Source organism: Carassius auratus, chromosome 16 (assembly GCF_003368295.1).
Source record: "Carassius auratus strain Wakin chromosome 16, ASM336829v1, whole genome shotgun sequence".
Classification (NCBI taxonomy): Eukaryota; Metazoa; Chordata; class Actinopteri; order Cypriniformes; family Cyprinidae; genus Carassius; species Carassius auratus.
Genome location: NC_039258.1, coordinates 14,354,339 through 14,375,623, shown reverse-complemented (window position 1 = coordinate 14,375,623; position 21,285 = coordinate 14,354,339). Strand labels below are relative to the sequence as shown.

The 21,285-nt window shown below is 35.5% G+C and overlaps 1 protein-coding gene across 5 annotated transcripts in view; it reads left to right on the top strand.

Moving 5' to 3' along the window:
* Positions 1 to 21,285, top strand: part of LOC113116216 (nuclear receptor ROR-alpha-like) — a 46,063-nt gene that overhangs the window by 10,192 nt on the left and 14,586 nt on the right. For 4 of the 5 annotated variants that reach the window (XM_026284230.1, XM_026284234.1, XM_026284232.1 and 1 more), the window contains one exon: positions 11,701 to 11,730. The exons of the other annotated variant lie outside the window; for it this stretch is intronic. In XM_026284230.1, the coding sequence (XP_026140015.1) occupies positions 11,701 to 11,730 (30 nt within the window). The remainder of the gene's footprint in view (positions 1 to 11,700; positions 11,731 to 21,285) is intronic. 5 annotated transcript variants of the gene reach the window in all.

Below are 21,285 nucleotides of genomic sequence, written 5' to 3'. Positions count from 1 at the left end.
ACACACACAAACCTCTCTCACACACATTGCAACACTTTTTCACAGTTTCTACACAAGATGATTTGTGAAAACGGTGTTTACGAAGGCAGAGTGTGACATTTGACAAAACACGGGGGAGATTTTATACAGGTGGGAGTGAGAAAGAACAGAACAGAGAAACAGATGGAAACCACAGAGTATTGAAACACTCAACGACAATATGGCATGTTTTACCTTTTAGCGGTTTATGAATCTACATAGATGAGGCTAATCTTGAGACTCATGATAATGTCAATGGTTTTCAGATGAAAACTGAAATAACTTTGATGCTCTGTGTTGTATCTTTACAAGCTATTTATGTATAGTAGATTCATCTTCATTCACAGCTAGATGAGTTCAAAGCACTTTTTAGAAGTTAGTCTTGCAGGATGGGTCAGTTTTTTATTGTTATAAGATGTTGTTGACTTGTTGATTTCCCTTGTTTAGCCACAGGGCTCCTCAGACACTTCAGACACCTCAAAAACAGAGGACAACTGCAGTTCATGTTCCTTGCCTAGTTACCCACTGAAGCTAAGCAGGGTTAAGCCTGGTTAGTACCTGGATAGTTGACTTCTTGTTTTGCTGCCCAGAGAGCTGGCAGTTTTCAGAGCTGCCCAAAAATACAGTATGCTTAAAGTTGCTGCTTATAGAACTTCCCTGAATGCACACCGGCTCCTCACTGTACTTTTTAAAAAAAATATTTTCTTGTCTTTTTCAGTCTGTTAAGTCATTAGACTTAGGACGACCTCATGTTTCAGCATTGCTATACTATTTATTACACTTAAGTAAGATGCACTATAAACAAAATGAATGATGATCAGCTGTGGTGACAAACAACGATGATCAAGGTACTTGTGCCTTAATTTGGTTCATACTATACAGATTCATGTCGTAAGAGGCTTGGACACATCATAGATACAGGTCGCAGAAGAAGAGACTAGAGAAGTGAGCAAGGTCTCTGCGGTCTATGTGGGTACTAATAGTAATGGGGACACTCTGCCTTTTCTAGGGCATTTACGGTGCCATTGCATCATCCAGGTGGTTGAGTAGATTACCACAACCTGTGCTTCATGTGAAAGTTTAAGAAAACATCTGTACAAGTGCATGGACATACACATTCGTTTTGTGTGACCATTTCTTTGTTTCCGGCCATTTACTCTTTGGGAAAGCCTTGAGAGGTTGACACTGGAATTTCTTTAATTATTCTAAAGTTTGATGGGAATCTTTTACCAGGGCTAGTGTTGTTGAAAGTCCCAAGTTGATACTGAAACTAAAAAAAATGTAACAGTAGCTGCTGCTTTCAAACATCACAGACATTAATGTCAAGAGCATGAATACAGTCGCCAATCAGATGTGTTTAGTTAAGAATCCATTTCATACCTATCAAAGTGGACGTTTTTGTTCTGCTCGAGTTCAACGACTAGTATTGCATGCGGGCAAATCCTGTGTGACACACTGATCATCGTAGCAATGAATGGGACAACAATTCTGACATGTCAAAATAGATCTGTGTATTAGGGTTGTGCCGATAGCGATAGAATCATGTATCGATGATAGTCAGAGATATTGACATTTAGATTTCTTCTTCAGATTTCATACGATAATCAAGAAGATATTAGGCTCATTCTCCTATTAATGTATTAGATTATAATAATAACTATTATTATTTTATTAGGTGGCCTATTATAATTCGGCTATCAAACTGCCCAGCTATTTCACTTCAGCATGCGCAATAGAGGATTAGAGCCTGTATTCAGTGAAGTTGTAACACTTTGACTTGGATAATTAGTTAAGAAATGAAAGAGATAAAAAACAAGAAGTTGGTGTCCCACACCTTTCTTGGCATTACAAATAAAGACAAAATAATAACAGGGTGGCAGAGCGAACTTATCATCCATAGTGGTTCTCACATAGTCCTTCTCTTAAAGACTGATCACTTAACTTATAATGCACACTATGTGGTGATGACGTAGAAGGACTTCGTGAGAACCACTATGGATGGTAAGTTCGCTCTGCCCCCTTGTTATTATTTTCATTCACTCTGCACTATAATGTGATGCATGCACAATACATAGTTTTGACATCACTTATTTAGTTTAATGCCCCAGTTATGTTAGAATGCATCTCATTCTGGTTTCTGTGGCGATGCGTCGAGCTCGTCATGAGGCATGCGGTCCAGAGCTCTGTATGACCGATGCATCAGTTCAATTCAGCTTTACTCCAAATATATGAACTTACCTGTTTTGAATCCTTTATATTTAACATGTTCATTTATGTCCAATATTAGTGTTAAACTGTTGGATTTTGAAATAAATCTACTATCGATTATCACCGTTGACTGATTTTGCAGAGCATTTAGACTGATAACTTCCATGCGCAGATATGACAGTTGTGTCTGACTATACATGAACTAGTTCTTTTAAATACACTATTTTTATATTTAACGTTAGTTAAATCAGTATGTTTTAAAGTATATTTTTTCGATTATTGATTCCATAGGCTCTCTCTCACCCATCTGACACATCAGACAAGAACGGAGTCCCTCTCTGGCTCCACCCATGCACGATAATATCGTGTATCATCGATCTCATGGACTGATGATATGACAATTTGAAAAATGACCATATCGCCCATGTCAGGGTTTGGCAAAGGAGGAACTAAAGTGCAGACAGGATTCTCAACACGAAGGGTTTATTTACAAAAAGGGGAAAACAAAACCCACGAGGGGGAAAACACTGAGTAAGGTAAAGACTAAATAACTAAACAGGACTGGGCTGACAAGATAAACAAGGACTCTAAATACTAACTATAAACAGAGATGTATAAAGTACTAGAGACCCATACTTGAGTAAAAGTACAAGTGCTCTATCAAAAAAGTGACTTGAGTAGAAGTAGAAGTGCTCTTTAAGCACCACACTTAAGTAGAAGTACTAAAGTATTCAACATTTTTTGTACTTAAGTATTGCAAGTAGTCTATTTTAAAATTTACTACTCAAGTACTGAAAGTAATAGTAGAAGTATTGTGTTATGTAGTTATTAAAGAAAGTAGTCAAAAGTTTGAACATTTTGAACACAAGGCCATGTGCTAGTACACAAAACACGGGTCTGTCATGATCCTGCCTCAATACTAGAGAAAAGTCAGGACATGAAGGCAGAATCATGACAGAACCCCTCCCTTAAGGAGCGGCTTCCAGACGCTCCTCAAGGGAACATCAAACGCGGGACAAGACAGACTGGGACAGAGACAAAAACCAACAAGACATGACAAATAACAACAAAGGCAAACATGAAAACACTACGACAGGATTAGGGTGGCAAATAAAAAAAAACAAACAGGGAAGGGGAGGAGGCGGGACCACAAAGCTCATGGGGGAAGGCTCAGGGTGGGAGGGTGGGACAGGAGTCTTAGAAGGACGGGACGAAGGCTGACGACGGGGGGTTCGGGCCGGTCTGGGTGGTCTAGGGCGGGGAGTGGTCACAGAACAACTGACAGGGGACATGACAAGGGAAGACGCAGGACATGGGACGACATTTACTGGACACGGGGAGACAGCTGGACACTCAACGACATCTACTGGACACGGGGAGACAGCTGGACACGGGGAGACAACATTTACTGGACACGGGGGGACAACAGGACACGGGGAGACAACTGGACACTCGACAACATCTACTGGACACGGGGAGACAGCAACGGGACACATAACATCAGCGGGACACGGGACAACATCAGTGGGGACAGAAACTGGGTCAGGAACTGCGTTAACTTCGGCTGGCTCGGGATCTCTGGGGACAGGGTCTGGGGACAAGACAGGACTGGTAGGGACTTGAAGGATCTGGACAAGACGAGACAAATAATCAGACAAAGTTCTGGCAGCAATCACAACGGGCATCTCCTTACGAGATGAAACAGACTGAAGCAATGCTTCAGCTGCAGAGTCGGCCGCGGCTCTCTCCTTCGCCCTCACGACTGCGGACTTGGTAAGAGTTCTCCTAGTCGCAGGCTCGGGGTCAAGGGTCTCCGCTGCTGGCTCGGGCACGCCAGCGCTCTCCGCTGCTGGCTCGGGCATGCCAGCGCTCTCCGCTGCTGGCTCGGGCATGCTCACCGCTGCAGGAGGAGACAAAGTCGCAGGACCGGAAGACCCCTTCTTCCTCCTCTTCCTCCTTGGCCGTGGTGCAGAGGTCACCGCTGGGTCAGAGACGGGTTGGGGGAGTTCGGTCTCTGGCAGGGCTGACTCCGACGCCGACGATTCCGAGGCAGACTCCCACGAAAACCTCTGAGCAGAATGATGTTTTAACAATCACATGTAGGAACAATCACATGTAGGAACAATCACATGTAGGAACAATCACATGTAGGAACAATCACATGTAGGAACAATCACATGTAGGAACAATCACATGTAGGAACAATCACATGTAGGAACAATCACATGTAGGAACAATCACATGTAGGAACAATCACATGTAGGAACAATCTCAATGGAACACATATGAGGTACAATGAACCGACAAAAGACAGAGCACACTAGGGGATCTAAATAGGGGAACTAATTAAGAAACAACAGGTGGCACAGATAAGGCAATCACACCACAAGACTAGGATAACAAGGGGGGCGTGGCAAGGGAACGAGACAACACAAGCACATGGCCCAAAGACAAGGCCATGTGCTAGTACACAAAACACGGGTCTGATCCTGCCTCAAGACTAGAGAAAAGTCAGGACATGAAGGCAGAATCATGACAGCCCAACACTACTGCGCATTAAAACTTGGAGTATATTTACAGATTTAAAGAGCAATGTTTACTTGAGAAAATTGTTGTTTTGGTTCAATATATTACTATACTTAACAAATATAATTAACTTGTTTTTATCTGCAAAGAAATCAAATGCAATTACAAAATCATGTGACTTTGAGGGGAAAAAAATACTGTTGAACTGGACAAATTTAGTATGGTCCCTTTTCGTAGACCTATTAAATGTGTAGGAAAGCAAATTACTTATTATATATATTCTAACTGTGACCTGACAGGTAGGGATGGGTATCGTTAAGGTTTTAACTGTATTACTACTATTACCGATACTGCTTATCGATTTCTTGAAGTGTCTTGGAGACATTGGCACAGTTCTTCTGGATTGAGTCTGTCTCAGTTTTTTCTGTGTCTTCATGTTATTCCACACAGACTAAATGATGGTGAGATCAGATGTCTGTGTGGAGCACTGGCTGCTGTCAGACTCCTTGGGCAAAGAAAAATCTCACTGCATTATTACAATCAATGGCAAAAATAATGTTTGGAAATGTAAACTGATATTTAGTACTGACACACTACAACAAAACAGAAATAACTTACTTAAAATATATTGATATTATGATGAATTAAAAGCTGAATTGGCAATGCTTTATATTATGAAATGTAAAATAAATATTTGATTAAATGAATATAAAACATCAATTTGTAAATGCCCCAGTGTTTTTAGTACTTTTAAGATACAGTAAAAAATATAATAATTTGCATATCTGAATGAGAGTATACCATACATTTGTCAGTTGTGATGTTAAATACAGTTTGCAACATGTCGGGAAACTTACAGCTCATATATTATTCTCTCATACAATTATAAATGCAGCATTGTGACTGAACCACTTTCATTTCTGGTGCACGAGATGAAAACACATATTTTTCTCATTTTCTGAGTCATGGAAAAGTCTGCTTTTGTGAAATATTTCCTTCTTTCTTAACTAAAAGATGTTTGCTCAGTCTAGATGCAATTAAATCTGCACTTACAATATGTTTCTGTCACTTATCACACATGCACACGTCAATAAGGCAACAGAAAGCGGGTTATAGCATTTCCAAAATCGGTAAAAAGAGGCAAAAAAAAAACCCTGTTGTGACCGGTTTATGCTTATGCCGTTTAAAGAAAATGGGTTATCGCGTTTACGTGACCAAGTGCGTTTTCATCTTAATAAGCATAATCGGCTTAAGAACGTGCTTGTAAACGAGGTCATTGACGGCAAAAGCCATGTCACTTTAAGACCGTACATCGGAACTGTGTTTAAGTGAATAATCTCCAAGCTCTCAAAGAAGATGTTTGAATATTTAGTTCTCTCTTCTATCATAATCAAACAGGGCTTTCATGTTGCACGTGCTGAAGCTCCTAGCTTCATATAGATGAATAGCAAATCTACATCAGACAAATGTTTTAATATTATTGCATATAAAAACAGCTGGCTACTGGTGAGATAGAATTTACAAATTGAATAATGTCTATATAGCAATAACAAATGTATGTGCTTTCTTAATTTATCCTTTTACCGATAGCAAAACCAGTAACGTCAGATAAGGTTAACGATACTTATCGATACTCCGGTCTTTCATAATTTAGCCCTGCCCCAAACAAGTATTGGCCGTTACCGATACCGACATTGGTCAGTTGTATAAAGCAGTGCTTAAAAATTATATAAAAAAATTATTGCTTCACTCTGAGCAGAATGATGTTTCCAAATGAACCACTTTCATTTCTGGTGCACGAGATGAAAACACATATTTTTCTCATTTTCTGAGTCATGGAAAAGTCTGCTTTTGTGAAATATTTCCTTCTTTCTTAACTAAAAGATGTTTGCTCGGTCTAGATGCAATTAAATCTGCACTTACAATATGTTTCTGTCACTTATCACACATGCACACGTCAATAAGGCAACAGAAAGCGGGTTATAGCATTTCCAAAATCGGTAAAAAGAGGCAAAAAAAAAACCCTGTTGTGACCGGTTTATGCTTATGCCGTTTAAAGAAAATGGGTTATCGCGTTTACGTGACCAAGTGCGTTTTCATCTTAATAAGCATAATCGGCTTAAGAACGTGCTTGTAAACGAGGTCATTGACGGCAAAAGCCATGTCACTTTAAGACCGTACACCGGTCTTTCATAATTTAGCCCTGCCCCAAACAAGTATTGGCCGTTACCGATACCGACATTGGTCAGTTGTATAAAGCAGTGCTTAAAAATTATATAAAAAAATGATTGCTTCACTCTGAGCAGAATGATGTTTTAATGTTTCTGTATTCCTCTATGAAACCAGTTTGAGTAAAAAACATACTGGTTAATATAGTTTTTTTTTTTTTTTTTTTTTTTTTTTTTTACTTTTTCTTTACTTTTTCTTTGGCAATAATAATAATAATAATAATAATAAAGCAGCCTGTAGGATTTGCATTGATTTCTTTTAATTTACTAAAAAATCAAAAAAAATCATTCTTGAGTCAAAGCCAATACAGCATCATCTTTTCTAGATTTGCCAAAGACCAAATGTATTAAACAAATAAAAAACTGTCAATGCAATAAAAACATTAAAGAGTTTATTTTCAAGATTTTTAAAAAGTGTTTCAGCTCAGATAAAAAAAAACGCTACTCTTTTAAGTGTTTTGAGAGGGGAAAAACAGCTTAAATGAATGTGCCGTACATTGCATTTTATTATTACATTCAGAAATAATGTAGGCTAAAATAATGGTAAATAAACGCAAAATTACAAACACAGTAAGGCTATTCAATAAATCCTCTAAAGTTGTATTTAGGCTAAATATAAGCGTCAAGGCAAAACAAATTAATTTACTTAATAGGCTTAACTAAACTTAAGCCTACCTCTCTCATTCTCCATGAATCCAAATGTTTCCATATTTGGGAAGTATCTGGATGCTAGCCTATTATTTAATATGTAAACTATAGGATTTGTTGTTCACTTGCATTATCAACGTAAAAGATCATACTTCACATATAGGCTATATCAGCTGTGAGGCGCTGCACTGAATGGCACCGACTGTAGGCCTACGATGTACTATTTAAAATGAGCAGTGTAACTTTTTATGTTTGTTTAACTGTATTTTATTTTGATAATTAACTGGCTGTGATTTCAAAAATTTGTATGTGTGTGTGAGGCAACGATCCGATTCCTGCATTGTCTTCCGAACTGTTACTCAGTTATTTATGGTCACACCAACTATAGGTGGACTCTACTCTGTCTTTGTCATACAGATAGAAGCAAAACATCATTCAAAACTGTAAAGCTTTTGTGAAATAAAGAAAAATTCTTTCTGCCCTCCCGTCATGAACGTCGGAGCGTGTTTCAGTTATCCGAAACTCAACACTTTTTTTTTCTTTCATTTTATTAATATGTTAATGATTTAAGTGAAACATATTTTGTGTATAAGCCTATATATTCCTTTTAATGTAGCGTATAAAAAGATACATATCTCCTGCCATTCATTTTACCTTAAGGCCTAATGCTTGGCTGTTCGTGACAGATCCTCGGATAAACTATGCCGGTGCATTGCCATTGTGACTGACCTTTGATGATTTTACAGCTGAAAGCGGGCATTTCACTCGTTTGATGCATCAGCATCACGTTTGCATATAGCCGTACTGTGCCGTCTGACAAACTGTATTTTGTAAAGATTTTATTTTGGCAAGTATTTCATTAATTTGCCCAGAGAAAAGCGTTGGATTATGCACCAGTCATGCAACTTGTTGTCTCCATGCAGTTAATTAATAAACCATCGGTATCGGCCATTTTCATGCTACACTCTTAAATATAAAGTTGCTTCAAAAGGTTATTCACAGCGATGCCATAGAAGGACCATTTAAAGTAATGGCTCTTTAAAAAATCACCTCTTTTTATAATCTGAAGAACATTCTTTTAGCCACAAAAACCATTTGTGAAAGAGAAAGCATCTTCAGATGTTAAAGGTTTTTTATGGAACCATTTAGACAAAAAGGTTCTTCTATGGCATCGTGAAGCATCTTTATTATTAAGAGTGTATTTCCGATATGCCGATGGCTTTAAATTAATAATAAATTGTCAGATACATCACTGAGGTACATTTTAAAATTCTATTTTAATGAATGCTTAACACGTAGTGATAGTGAGTTCTGAATAACTGTGATTGTTTGTTTTCAAAGGACATTAACACAAAATATTTATTTCGTTGTCTCTGGTCCTGTAAATAGCTACATGGTCAAGCTGTGCCAGTTGGCCAGAATGAATGGATAAGTAGTTTATTTAGGGTTATCCAACTGCATTTAGATCTGTTACCATGGTGCCTTATATCACCCTGATCATTCAGGTGCCAATCTGCCATCAAACGATGAACGTCCTTGCTCTCTTATGCCTATAAACATAAACACACTCAAAATTTCATGCATTTTTGTTGTTGAATTTGAGAAAATGCACAGAACTGAGCATTTTACTGACCAAAAAAATATATCGAAAACAGCATTGGTCATTTTTTTTTTTTTTTTGCTATTAGGAAAATCGTGAGACGGAGTTGTGAAATAGCTGCTTTGAGAGTCTTTGTTTCCGAGTGCGTCTGCAAGTCGCCAGGCACCTATTTGTGTGTGTTCCGCTACATAAGCAAAAGTGACTTTTTCAAAAAGCCACAAAGCCCTTCAAAGAGGGAGAGAGACAGCCGGAGTGAGAGAGAGACAGAGAAAGTAAGAGAGAGAGAGGCCAAGTCTTCTTCCCAGTGATGGTTATCTTACCTGCCCTGTGTCTTCAGACAGACACACTGCTAAAAATACCCATCGGAAACGGCCAACACAGCATCAAATCTGAACTTTCTCAAAGTGTGGTCAAACGTCAGACAACGGAGATTGCTGTTTGTGCTTGTGTGTGGGCTGAGATGGGGGTTAAAGGGGGCTTTACATGTGAATGATGATAAGTGTTTGTGCTTTCATGCCTATAAAAGCCATCATGTGATATGTGTTTGTGTACATGTGTTAGTGTCCAGTTTTTACAGTTTTACAGCTGGAAATGCAGAGCTTCGTGTCTGAGGCACAGATAGCAAGAAAGTGTAGCCTTTGGTGTACTGGCGCACAAATAAGAGTCCCTTTCCTGCGCGCTCTAAAGCTGCACGAGCGTACTGTACCTGTCTGTACCCGCGTGACTAAACTGTGACAAAACTGAAATGTTTTTTTTTTTTTTGTAAAGAAGAACTAGCATACACGTTTGAAAAGCCAGAAGTAAACGTCAGTCCTGCATTAGGATGATTATTTTTATTTTACCTTAAAATTATATAGACTGAAATTTATTTTAAGATCACCTGCTGTAGCACACTGAAAAAAAAGTGTTTCATTCCTCCAATTAAACATTTTTAGGGTAATAATTCACATGTATATTTTTTTTTTACTTGAGACAATAAGTTATTTATTTAATGGCTCAAGTAAAAATATATAAATGTGAATCATTACCCTAATTTATTTTAAATTGAATAAATGAAACACTTATTTTGCATCTTTGTTTTATTCGCACCAACATTATTTGATTTTAATATTTTGGAATAATGTATTTATACATAGCATACTTTTATTTATTTTCACTGGTAAATACCTTTTTTTTTTTTAAACCAAATGTAAAAACTAAAACAAATACTGAATGCTGATTAAGAAACATCTTATTGAATGTGTGTTTATTGTGTTGTTACTATGCAGTTATTGCCTTTAATTACACATGGTTACAGTTAATCATTTCATTTAAGGCCAGTTCTCTGTTTCAAACCAATTCAAAAACCAAAGCTAAATGCTGATGTCTGTACCATTTGTGTTTGTATTGAATGTAGGCTACTTACTGTGCAGATACTGATGTTAATTTCAGATGGTTACGGTTATTGTTTTCAATAGCCAAAAGCCAGTTTGGCCTATTAAATACCAAATAAACATCTTGTTTATGCACACTTTCCTTCTTTCTTGTTTGTTGCTTAAAGATAAAAAAAAAAAATATTGGAAATCGGTATCGGAATCGGCCAGTTTGCATGTAAAAAATCATTACGGAATTTGCCATGAAAAATGATCGTGCATCCCTAGTTTTCTTAAATGTGCTTAAAAATGTTAATTATTAAAGAGATGAACACAAAATAAGATATTTTGAAGTTTCTGGTCCCCAATGAAATTCCATAGTAATTTTTCTTCCATTCGGCCATCAACAGTTTGGTTGCCAACCAAGTCAAAAATATATATTTTTTTATGTTCCATGGAAGAAACTAACTCAAAGGTTTGGAACAATTTGAAGTATAAGTAAATGATGACAGAATTTTTATTTTTGTGTGGTCTATCCATTTAACTTTCAATAGGTTAAACTAAAAATGTTATTAAAAGAATACCTTTTTTATTTATTTTTTTATCCTGTAAACAAATTTGAGACATGTCTAACCTGATTTGTGTGACTTGTTATTTTTAGCAATGAACATTAAGTAAACAAAAAATTTAAATCTAAATTTAAATTAAATTTAAATGTAATTAAATCTAATAAAATACAATTCTGAAGGAGTAAAAGGTTGTTAATTTACTATAAATTAAGCTGTCAATCAGTAAACTCCAGCTATTTCGACCAAAGTATGGTTTGTAGTTATTGATAAACGTATAAGAAAATTTTTTTTACTTGATAATTATGATTTATGGATTGATGTCCAGATTTTCACATTGTGGTATGATTTTATTTTTTAATAGAGTCTGATATAGTGACAGGCCTTATTCAATATTTCAAGACAGAGAGAGATTTGCAGTGTTTACTAGTTACATTTCATTCTACTTCACCATTACTGTATGTTGAATATTGTTTTTATTTAATATATTTAGAATATATATAATTACACAAAACATATTTATTGCCTAACTATTGTTTTGTACCTTTCTTTAGGAAGTCCAGTGCACAAGAAATCTCATCTAAGTAAGAACAACTGAGAATCTCAACCATTCCTTCTGTTCACTCTGTGTAGCTGTGCAAGTATGTTGTATTTTTCAAGCACAATAGCAGTTTTCTAGTGTGTGCGCGCTATGAAAGGTGGCTCGTTTAACCCCCTCTGCATGTTGTTTTTTGCATATCAGAGAACCCCTCCATTGTGGTTATAGGAAGTGGGGCCTGTATCAGTGTAGCAAAGCGGTGCATTATTACATCTGCCAAACACACACAAACACAATGCACCTGTATCCACATATATTTTTACTTCAGCCACAAAAGCTGTAGGTTTAAATGTGAGCCAAGCTACCATAGACACGCACGCACAGGTGTGCACAGCTATGGGTGTGTGCATCTGAATGAAGATAAGATCTGAGAGTATTTTGGTGAAAAGATGCTGTTTAAAACTCTTCCCGCTTTTGTGTTTGATAACAAGCGTGAATTGTGTAAGTCTTATGCTCTTTCTTTCCTTCCTTATCTCCTTTAATTTTAGTTTTTGCATTTAAATTTGAACTTGGTGGCAATGTCCAATTGGTCATTTGATCTTTTTAGGTCCTTCTATAGAAAGTTTCTCAGTCAAATTAACTTGATAAAAATTTTAGGAAACCCTCAAAGGAAAAAAAGTGAGTTTGTTTCATATCATATTAGTGTACCACCTTTATTTGAATGTGACTGTAGGTGGATTAGAAAACACGCAGAGCGTGGTTGGAACATGATTCATAATGACAAGCAATAACAACTTTCTGCCGTATTCTGTAGCAATGATATCAAATGATGACCTTAACCAGCTGGTTTACACCAATACCCTCTACCACCAATCAGACCAGCATCACATCCTTTCTGAACGCTAATAGCCAACAAGTCAATACTTTACCATTTAAATGCTGCTTTGTCCTTTAATCAAGTAGAGAAAGGAGGCACAGTATCCTTTCAAAAAACAGTAATATGTAACATTTAGGTACTAATATTATGTACCTTGTTATAATTACATTATAACAAGGACACCTTAAAATAAATTGTAACCAAAAAAAGGCTAAAGGTGTACATTTCGAAAGGTAACCATCCCAGTAACAGTTTTTGTACCTTTTTTCCCTAAAAGCACAATCCGAAGAACAGAAATTATTCAGGATGGTTTGATACTATTTTGAGTTTTTAGTTGTGGGGGCTCTGATGGAAAATGAGAGGGATGGAGTGAGAAATTCAGGATGCAATGAAGAGAAACCTACAGAGGTGAGCTGCTCACACTGCTGGAATGGAAAGAGAAAGAGAAAGTAGAGTCCACCTATAGACGGACAGAGAAACAGCACGAAAGTTCTCTAGAAGAGACTTCATGCGTGTGCAACGGAGAGAGGTGTACCTTACAATCTGAAAGGGACAGACCCTCTCCCTATTTGTCACTCGTGGATAGAAACACACACAAATGCTCTCTCTCTTTGTCACCTACCGACTGAAAACCACCTAAATCTCTCTGTCATCTCCCACCCTGCGACAGCATCATCTGTTCAGAAGTTTAACTGTGAGACTGAGCTGTCAACCATAGTGAGTGATTTTGACGTATAGCTTCACCAGAGAAAGACAGCAGTTCACACATGCTGTGAAGATGATGCGAGGTAGGCGTTTATGTCTTGTGTTTGGCCTAATAAGTGTGTATTTTTACTGATGTTTGTGTGGGTGTGTGACAAATGTTTGTTTACATTACATTGGATGCATCCTTGTGTCTTTGAAACTAATGGGTTTCATTTTGGTTAGAGCAACTTACAAGTTGCGAAACACTTTTGTGTCTATTTTACTCTTCCGTTTTGCTCATCAAACACAAGATCAGGACACGGTGATTATATATCCATTGCTTTCAGGCTCTCTGTTTGACCTTTTCGGAGTTTCGCTGTGTTGTTTGTAGTTGTACGCGACTCATTCCGCCATATTAACACATCCGAGACTTCAGAGATGGATGATGCACATCATGGATATCTTGAAGGATTGGGTGGGATGATATGCAGGATTTTGGTGGACTTCAGAAAGCAGTGTAGATCTGATGTGCTTTGATTTTGAAATCAGGACTTTTATTTATAATTTCTTTATAAATTCTAAATACCTTTGCATTACCTGAACAAAACAATCGATTTTTTTAAAGAGAATGTATGTGCCTTTTATAATGTCAAATGTTTTTAAATATGCAGATTGTCTTGATAAGAAGATTGTGCTGGAAAGATTGATTTAGTTTAATTTATTTGTATATATTTGCCATGCAACTGCTTCATTCTAATTCTATTTTTCATACTTGGTTCGTATTTGCTTTTAACTTATGTAATTTATGAATAGATTTAACAGTAGACTTGTGTTTGTGGATGTGTGTGTGTGTGTGTGTGTGAAGTGGTCCAGCGTGGGTGTGTGACTCTAGCTGTTCTCACTTTGAGAGTGAGTTTAGTAAAAGGGATTTTCACACATTCAACATCAAATATGCCATTTCCTTTTCCAATTCACCTTTGAGCCTAAGGCACAACATTAGTTTAGTCTAAAATCTGGTTTGACATGAAAAACTGAATAATCAAATTGGAAATTGATGTAGAAAGTATCCTTTTTTTATTCAACTTGGTACTTTATTTGAATCTTAACTAAGTCTTTTAAACAATTTGATATAACAGGACTTTTCTATATATATATATATATATATATATATATATATATATATATAGATAGATAGATAGATAGATAGATAGATAGATAGATAGATATAAACTTTATATAAATCCTTAAACTCACAATGAATGAACAATAGAGACAGTGACAGGTAATGCAGATAAGTAATCAGTCACAAACCTGGCAAGCCACAGTATTGTTTAATGGTCAGATAAATTGATTATTAGTTTATCTTTGCATGCACTTTGTGGCTGTTATGATTAGTACCACAACTAAAGATATGATTACGCGACTACAGATAAAGGGTTTAATGTGTAGATTATCTCATTAAATATATAAACACTGCAAGATAAGGTCTCCCTTTCAGAAACTCTTTGAATTGAACATCCTCAGATTTGAGTCATTGTGTTTGGCCTAAACGGAAATAACACAGAGGGAGAATTAAAGATCGTGTTTATCTTTTTAGCAGTCACTCTATTTTGGTTTACTCTCTCCTGAGACCCACACAGACAAAACTGAGGACCCCGAAAGTATCAGATGACGTTCGTTTGTGAGGCTTGTGGCTGTGGACATTGTTCAGAAATGACTCTCAAATAGACATTTTTGTACAGTCCCCTAAAACTGAATTTTCCGTAGCAGCCCACATCACGTATGTGGTTAAATATCTGCTCATCAAAATTGCTACAATTCAAGCAGGACTTGCTGAACTCAGCTGTGTTGTATCTTTTCACTTTGCATTATCTGATGACAGTTTGCACTGAAGCTCTCGCTGTAGTCCAACACCGCGCTGAAAGCTTTTTTAGTGTGATTAAAACAAGTATTTAAGGCGACGTATAAGAATTCCAGATTCCAACCACAACTGAGGCTGTCTTTCCTCTTGCATTGATTTTCATTTAAAAATGACATTTTCTATCGTGTATGCACCCGTAAATTCATTTGTTTCTCATAATCTTAATAAAATGCTTAAATGCTGGATAGATGTAAACTGTGTCTAGGCACAATAATTTTAGTAACAAAACATAAACTGTTGAAAAAAAAATCCCAGGATGCACCTCATGAAGTTTGTTGAGAGAATGAGCAGCAAAGATGAAGATTAAAGATAGTTTTGATTTTATTTAATATTTTAATCACTGCATAATCCCCATACCTCCATGTTACTTTATATTTTAATTTTATAATTTTTTTAAAGCATTGAAAATGTCCAGACTACTAACTTTATATGTTATAGTTATATACCTTATTTATATTTTATTAAAAGCTAACGTTGAAGCATTTCTTAAAAGAATAAGGTTTGATGGTATGTTATTAAAATTAGCCTTATTTAAGAACACAATTAGAAGCTATCTGAAGTTTATGTGGAAAGTTTACTGTGGTTCTAATGCACAAAAGGCCTAAAAGGTCCTGTTTCAATTCCGTAAAAAGAAAGTCAGAAAGAAGCACTGCTTTAGTCAGTCCGACTGAGGCAGAGAGGTAGGTACGAGCAGAGAGACCTTCCGGGATAGAGGTTTTGAACTTCATCCGATGAACGCAACCGGAAAGAAAATTGGTGGATTTTATTGAATACACCTTATGGTTTTATACGCACATGTAGAAAACATGCAGAGTGGGGCATTTTGCATGTTGCACTAGATTCTAACTGCACAGAAACATACTTTCTGAATTTACTGCCAATGAACGCTTCACCAGCTGCAAGACTGCGCTGTTCTGCGCTGTGGTCACCCGTTCAGTCCCTGTGTGTGAGTCTGTGTGTATGTCAGCACACACATATGTGTGTATGTGCACAGGTGTGCGTGCTGAGCTTTTGTTTGAATGCTGTTTTTCCATCACCTACATTTTGGCTTGTTTTTCTCCATTGTTACCAAGTAAAAAAAGTTTAAGAACTGACATTTTGAAATATATATACATATATAATATAAAATGTTTTTTTTTGTTTGTTTGTTTTTTTATCTGATCTGATTTGATCTGTTTTCACATAAGCTTATGAAACTGAATGTTACGAAAGGAAAGTTGAAACTCGTAAATACACACTGATATGTGTATAAATGTGCCGCTGTTCTTGTGTGGGGGTTTCATTCCCTCTTTCACTCTTGTTCTTAAGTGTCTTTAAATCTTCAAAGACTCTGAAATCATGACTTATACATGACTAAAGTCTTAAAAATCAAATTCTTTCCCCCTCAATTCACAAAGCTTTTCCATTCAGACTGATTACAAAAATAACAATAATTCAGTGCCTTCAAGACCTAAGATCATGTGTATTATTAATTGAAACAATGAAAAGAACATTTAAATGTGTGTATATGTTTGTTTGTATGCGTGCATGTGTAAATGTGTATATATGTTTGTGTGTGTGTGTGTGTGTGTGTGTGTGTCTGTGTGTGTGTGTGTGTGTGTGTGTGTGTGTGTGTGTGTGTGTGTGTGTGTGTGTGTGTGTGTGTGTGTGTGTGTGTCTGAAACCGCATGCTAAGCACAAATGTCTTATCAAACTCAGCTTATTTTATCTTATCTTCTGGCACCTTCCTGTGACAAAAGATGTTTTTGTGGCTGTGCTGCTTTCTGAATTATTTTTTTAGATGTAATGCTTTAATAACTAATTCATGTTTTATTTGAGAAACACAAATATTTCTTTCAGAAATAGCTTACATTAATTATATGTTAATACACATTCAAATTTTTGTAGTAAGTATTATAAATGGTTTCACAACCAGTATAATTACAAAATGTAACGATTTATATTTTTTTTATTAAAAAATGTAGCTGTTATAGTGAAACAATATAAAACTACACTCATAATTCAGTGAAAATATGTTATTTTTTTGTTCTAGCACTCTATTAGCAAGTATTAGCATTAGATTTATTATTCAGTTAGATGTGCATTAAACAAATGTGCTGTGTCAAATAAGGATCTTGCAGAATTCCTCAGTTTGTCTCATGAGTTGTTTCTTTGAAAGCTATAAGCTCTTGATGTTTCCAGGTTCTCTCTTTATCTGTTCTTTCTCTTGGTGACTCTTTTTTTTTGTCTTGTCACAGCAGTCTTGTGTTCAACTCGAGGATTTCCGTTAGTGGAACCTTGAGGTTTTCACTAGTTTACAGTGCAGAATGCTGTTTCAAGAGAAGAACAAACAGAACTGCTAGATGCATGCTTCGGGACTTAAATATCTTAACTCTCTTTAAGTCTTTGGGGATTCTATCTACGTTTTCTGCTTACTCTCTCCAAATTAAACATTTCACTGTACCATTGTTGTCCTGAGAACGGCTATAGCATCTAGAGAATATGGTAAAACAACATGCACTGTCACTGTCGTCATAAATCCAACCTGTCAGAAAGGTGTTAAATATATCTTAATATCATACATTAGAAACAGACCTTTTATTTTTTTATCTACTCTACATTTACAACTCCTTTTATGATTGTTTTTGCTGTATTTATTTGGTGTGCAAACAGAAGTGTGAGGAATATATGTAGGGATGCACATAAGTGGTCCGCAGGTCCGCTTGCGCGACCAAAATTAACAATTAATGCGTAATATAAATATGTTCTGACAGCGCATTTGCGTACCGACATGGTTGACAGCTGTTAATACACAATTACCATTTTAGATCACAAACTGTACTATATACGTTTAATTTCAGCCTGAATGTATAAATCTAGGCTATGCCATGCCGTTTTCAAAGCACAATGCAAAACTGTGACATTCATTCACTGACGCTCTTTAATCAGCAGCGCTAAATCCGTAAACGATTATACTTACTTGCCAGCAACCTGCCAAAATAAAAGCCTGCTGATTTTAAGTTTGAATATGATGAAAATGCTTTTATTTATTCATTTTAAGACGCTTTTATCCAAAGCGACTTAAAATTTGGGAATACATAAGGCGGTTGTTCTTAAAGAGGCAAACAAAGAAAGTATAGTAAATATTAGCATTTTATTTTTAAGTTTACTATAAAATAAATGTATTTGTATTTAATACTAGGACTGCCTTTTATTTGTTATAATATTATCACACACTATTATTTAGTTTATTTACTATTGTTTTATAAAATAAGTGCAATAATATTATAACTATTATTAATTCATTTTTTATAGTTATATTTAATGGGTCACACTATATGCAGTGTGAGGACCAAACCAAATCTCCAGGTTTTCAAATGAGAACCAGGCTGAAAAAATTATGTGCACCCATATATATATATATATATATATATATATATATATATATATATGTATATATATAAAATTGAGTATGTCACAGAGATTCCCAACTTTCATAAACATTAAAATAAAAAATCCTAAATAGTAGGAGGACATGCACCATTTGCTGTTGCATTTTCAGACCTATATACTGAAGTTGTGGTATAGTTTTATGTAGTTTTTCTCTATCAGTGATACATCAGAGATAATCATTTACGACATATCTCAGCTTGCATCTTACTTACAGTCAAACAGCAATATATATAGGTGAGATAGTATCTTCATTTCTGGAAACCTGTACGATCTGAGAGATATGCATTTAGTCTCTCACAGTTATTGTGCAAATTTAAGTACAATTCGAAAGGAAACTTTACTTTGTTCAGTTTTAGCTCAAATAATGCAGCTTAGAAATCAGTTTTAGTCCGTTTTTATCCGTTGTGAACATTTGGCTTCATTTTGGAGAAATATTTTGACGGATACGTCAATGTTTCAATGTGATTTCAAGCTGTGGTAAGTACTTCTGGATTAATGACTGCTAATGATCTGTCATTTGTGGTCATTCTAATTTTATTTCACATTAGCAAATATTACATGCAGTATTAATCTAATGTATAAAAAACAACAACAAAATGTTTTATTTTTAGCGGCCTGATATTGTCTATTTTGTTAGATTGAGAGTCCTCTGTAATAATTATTATTTTTCTTTTTCTTTTTTGATATAGTTTTCATCAATTTGAGCAGAGGAGATTAGAAAAAAGAAGGCTTTTTTTAGTCAGTGTTAGTGTGTGGTTAAGGTGAACAGATAGCAGAGAAGAGAAGAAGAGAACTGTTCTCTTTATCAGCATGTGGTTTCAGAGAGATATAATGAGAATGAGAAGTTTTTTGTTTCTATACAGATATTTCTCTATTTGGAGTTGAGGTGTGCAAGGGAACATGTTGGTATCAGTGTGTTTTAAACTGAAGCAGATAGAAAACACAAGCAAGGAACCCAGGAAGAGATTGGTTTTTTGATTACAGGCCTTGTGTTTGAGAGAGGTCTCTTAGTGAAGGAATCCCTCATGAAGATGTTAAAAGTGTTGAGTAGCATGTGAATGTGGAAGTGTGAGTGCGCCAGTTAGGTTTAGATAGTATACTCAAACTAAAAAAAAAAATGTAAAAAACACAAAAGATATGAGTCATTTTCTGTCAGAACATTATGGACATTTTATTTAACCCTAAAACATCTCATGATGCAATTTCAAACTAATATATTGGATGCTTTTTTTCTGACTTTTCCTAAAGTGAAAGAAAGGAATGAAAAAAGGCTGATAATGAGCAAGGAGATTTCAATATGCAGTAACAGGAAATTGTACTTGTTTGTTAATTTTCAGCAACAGATTTTCTTAATACATTTAATTTTATGAAATATTATTGAAAAAATTATTGTTATTTTTAATGAGTTTATATTTTAATATACCTTAAAAGATAATTTATTCCTGTAAACTAAGCTGCATTTTTATCAGCCATTACTCCAGTCTTCAGTGTCACATGATCTTTCAGAAATCATTCTAATATGATGATGTTTTTTCTTTCTTTCTTTTCTTTCTTTCTTTCTTTCTTTCTTTTTAGTAATGCATGCTTTTATTCAGCAAGGGTGTGCTAAGTGTATAAAAAGTAATGACTTACATTGTAAGAAAATATTTATGTTTTAAATAAATACTGTTCTTTTAAACTATTTATTCATCAAATAACCTTGAAAAAAAGTATCACAACTTATAAAACAATATTAAGAAGCAAAAGTGTATCCATTCATGCTAATAAATACAGTAAGCGTATCAGACTGATTTCTGAAGAATCATGTGACACTGAAGACTGGAGTTATGGCTGATGAAAATTCAGCTTTGCATCACAGAAATAAATTATATTTTAAAGTATATTAAAACAGAAAACAAATATTAGAAATTTTAATAATTTTTTGTGTGTATTTTTAATCAAATAAATATGGCCTTGATCAAAAAAGGAAAAAAAACATTACAAATCTTACTGATCCCAAACTTTTGAACAACAGTGTTTGTGTGTGTGTGTATACATGTATTAAAACCTTAACTAAATTTAAAAGGAAAACAATAAAAGCTCATTCTAAAAGCTATAATAACACTAAAAATAAAACTGTTTGTAAGTCTATATATTATTTCAGACATGTTAGCTGTTTTTAGAGCTCATAAGTGACTTAAATGGATTATTGGAATGTTTTTGGAACCAAATATTGTCTTTCAGCTCAGGTCAGACAATAGTGAAAAAATCTATGTACACTCATTTCTGCGGTGTAATGCTGTCGTTTACCTGGCTCCAGAGTTATTAGTCATATGGCATTTAGGTTATTGACTGGCTCAAAAATCTGGCTGCAGAATTCAGCGCCCAACATGGTACTTTTTAAATTGCATCTGCAAATGTCACATGCAATAGATAGGATGTCAACCCACATTCACACCTTTCCTCCAGACACACACACTCCTGACTTGAGACCCGCCCTCTTGCAAAAACTGTTGCAGTGTGTTTCCTTTTGTGCCCTGAATCAAGACATACCTTGACCCACTGACATAAACACACTGACACAGAAACATGCACACACACAAACGATGCTTAATTTATAGATATGATAGATAGATATTGGATTAATACATTCGGATGTATATATCCCTATAAAGTCTATACATTTAGCTCTCTTAATAATCAACATG